Here is a 3,498-nt window from a genome sequence, read left to right on the forward strand (position 1 = left end):
TTTTTAAGAATGGAAGGTTAAAAGTAAAAAAAAAAAAAAAAAAAATTTACTTAAAAAAATATTTTATCGTGAAAATGCAGAATTGAAAAAGAGTTTGAAAATAAAAATTTTAAATAATTGTTCTTGACATGTTATGATAACACATAAAGCCATGGATCAATTTCCAAGTCAAGTTCAATGCATTTGAGGAGTCATAAAACTACAACGATGAACGACTTGAAACTAAAAAGTATCTTGTGCTCTATCATTGATATAAAAGCAAATCGCACATTCCCAAAGTCAAGTAAGGCGGCGTGTTATATTAGTAAATATATTAATTGATAAAGTTTCAGAGTAATAGTGAATAATAAAAACGATCAATAATTGCCTTCCTTAGTATGCATTAAATCACTAATCATTACATATATAATACCTAAGACGATTATCGATAATTTTTACTACGAACAATACCACCAATAGCAAGAATTAATTTGTACGACAACTATATAACATTAATAATAAATTCATTTAAATACAATACCATGTACTTTGTTTAATTGAACATATCAAGTGCGGTGCATCATTAGTACTAGATAATATCATTTTTCTCATCATCACATTCTTTTGCTCTTTCCTCTTCTCGAATTTTTCCTAAAGCTTTTTAAAGATTTAACAATTTTCTCCATTTTCGCCTCCTTTTTTGCTTCTCCTTTAACTTCAATTCCAGCCTTTGCCTTCTTATTAATGTTCTCTTCATTAGCCTCAGCCTTTTTTCTCTTAAGCAAATCAACCACACCTTCAAGTGCTGGTTCAGCATTCTCATTTCTCATCAAGTGTTCTGCAATTTCTGCTGGAGTGACTTGTACTTCCTGGATTAGGTCCTTTATCTCGGGAAAAAGCCTCGGATGATCATGGTTTGCCAAATAATTCAATGCCAGGACGTCGAATCCAGCAGGCGTACAGTAAGACATGTGAATGTGCATGTCCATTCGACCGGGACGTAACAAGGCAGGATCGATCTTCTCCTTGTGGTTCGTTGTGAAAATTATGATGCGTTCGTCTCCACAATTAGACCATAGTCCATCCATGAAGTTGAGCAAACCCGAAAGAGTTAACTGCATAGAACATGAACATCAAAATTTATAAACTTCCTTTTAAATCTAATTTCTAAGTAGGCCTGAGCATCATTTGGATTGAGTATGTTTTGAGTTCAATCCAAAACATATGGATTTATGTTTATGTTTTTATTATTTTATTTTTTAAATTTAAAAATATGAATTTTAACAGGGGACCAATCCAATTCCAGGCAGCGAACACCACCAATAGCAAGCAGAGAAATAATATAGGCAAAGGAATTAATCAAATTCTGCCATGAATAAAACTTGTAAAGGTCCACTAACCTTATCATCAGAAGGTTCAGGCTCAACATCCCGGTTGAGCATGGGAGCGTTGCAATCAATATCTTCAATCACAATAATCGATCGATTGGCAGTCGAAAGCAAAGTCCTTTTCAATTCAGCATTTGAATATAAACTTGTAAGCTCCAAATCATAGATATCGAACTTCAAGTAATTCGCCATCGCTGCAATCAAGCTCGATTTTCCAGTCCCGGGAGGCCCATAAAGAAGATACCCTCTTTTCCAAGCCTTTCCTACTTTCTTATAATACTCTTTTCTCCTCACAAATCTGTCCAAATCGTCAATAATTTGTTCTTTCAATTGTGGGTTCATTGCCAATTTCTCAAAAGTCACAGGATGATCCAAATTCACACAGCCCCAAACCCCACTTACATTTCTCCCATCATCATCATCATCGGAGTCAGAATATGGACAATCCCTTGTGTACAATTTCACATTCCTGTCTTTTTCCCTAAGTTCTTTGGCCTTTTGCATAACAAAAGGCAAATACTCCTTCAATACGGTTTCTCTATGCTGCTTATCAAAACTGAGTTCGAAGTACCTTTTTTCCGACTGGAAACGATTTTTTGAATTTTCCGGCACTTCCAAAACAAACTGCCATGTGAGCTCAATGTTGTTATAAGTATCAGTTACAACTTCATCCTTCTCCATACTTAAACTGATACTTTTCTTCTTGGGATTCTTGCTTACCTTGAATCTCTTAGTATTTGGGTTGATTTTCGTGTGTAGATAAATCTCCGCAGATTCGTAGATTTGGTTGCGCGTCATGCCCCTGTTCTCGTCCACCACCATCGTGATTTGGGTCGATAACGGAGCGAAAAAATAGCTGAAAATCCGAGTGAAAGCAGAAATAATGTACGATTTTAAAGGCTCGGGGATAACATCATGTGCCATGGATCGGAACAGCATCATTGATGCTGCAACAGATGCGTAGGCTGAAAATATATTGGAAGCCATTGATTGCACTTCACCAAATGACTGCATATTTCACAAACAAAATATTTTGGATTGATTTATTGAAAGATTCTTGTTTGCCTTTGAGAATGGCAGAGAAATTGAAATTCGAAGCTATGGGTTAGCCCCCTTTGGCTCCCATTTTATAGAGTTGAAAATAGGTGGAATAGTATTTTTCTGAAAAATGAGTGGTTGAGAAAAAAAATTCGATTTAGATATAATAATATTTTATAAAAAATTATATGATTGAAAATAAGAGAAAGAAAAATATAATATAATATAATAAAAATTAATGGTTACGAAGAGATGTTTCAGTGGGTTATATATAAGAAGAATAATGCTATTCGAACAGATTCCTTTGCACAGATGTTGAACAGGTAATAAAAAATTAATAATGGACACATCAATGAACAGCAAATATGGCCCATTATTTGAAATTTTATTTTAATAGTTAAAAAGGTAGAAAAAGTTTTAAGATTATGTTTAATATTATTTTATAAGAGAGATTTGATTGATAAAAAGAAGAAAAATAAATTATAATTTTAACGAATCATGCAGAGATGTCAGATGTATGACGTGAGAGAGGGTACGGTAGCAGGCAGTAGAGACGTAGCGAAGAAGCAGAGGACTTGAGAGGAATCTGAAGTAAGGTCTTTTTTTATTTTATTTTTTTTGCCGACTTCAAAGAATTTGGACTTTCTGGGAACTGTAGAGGATTGGGCAGCACGCAAGTAACTTTTTTTTATAAAATAAATAAAGGGAAATATTTGGGTTGGGATATAACCTGTTTGATAAAAATTTAAATTTAAATTTAAATTAATAATATTTTAAATATAGTAGTATTTATAAATAATTCTCATATTCATACAGTCCTAGCCCTTGTTTGAGCCCAATTTTTTTGGAAAGAATGAATTTTTGAATAGTGTATTGATGAAAAATGTATAATTAAAAAATAAGAAAAAATTTTAGATTACGTGTAATATTATTTTATTGAAAAATGTGTGGTTAAAATAATATCAAAACACTATTAAAAATGTATTTTTACAAAAGAATGGGCCTCAAACAAGGGCCTAGTCATTATAATTCTTCTATTCCATGTAACTCTAATTCTTTCATATAAATATGAAAATACGATTCTTAAGAAAAT

The 3,498-nt window shown here is 32.6% G+C and overlaps 1 protein-coding gene across 1 annotated transcript; it reads right to left on the reverse strand.

Annotated features, from left to right (window-relative positions):
* Positions 1–378: 378 nt before the first annotated feature.
* LOC111379829 (AAA-ATPase At3g50940-like) lies at positions 379–2,481 on the reverse strand. The gene is made up of 2 exons (XM_023003264.1): positions 1,380–2,481; positions 379–1,094 (listed from the first exon to the last, which is right to left on the reverse strand). The coding sequence occupies exons 1-2, from the start codon at positions 2,379–2,381 to the stop codon at positions 594–596; spliced, it is 1,503 nt and encodes a 500-aa protein (XP_022859032.1). The 5' UTR covers positions 2,382–2,481; the 3' UTR covers positions 379–593.
* Between the last annotated feature and the right edge of the window lie 1,017 nt (positions 2,482–3,498).

The sequence above is a fragment of the Olea europaea genome, unplaced genomic scaffold, assembly GCF_002742605.1.
Source record: "Olea europaea var. sylvestris unplaced genomic scaffold, O_europaea_v1 scaffold204, whole genome shotgun sequence".
NCBI classification, from domain to species: domain Eukaryota; kingdom Viridiplantae; phylum Streptophyta; class Magnoliopsida; order Lamiales; family Oleaceae; genus Olea; species Olea europaea.

Coding starts and splice junctions, on each gene's coding strand:
- LOC111379829 (XM_023003264.1), bottom strand. CDS start 2,381: ATGCAGTCATTTGGTGAAGTGCAATCAATGGCTTCCAATATATTTTCA. Junction 1,095..1,379: donor CTGAACCTTCTGATGATAAG/GTTAGTGGACCT, acceptor TGTTCTATGCAG/TTAACTCTTTCGGGTTTGCT.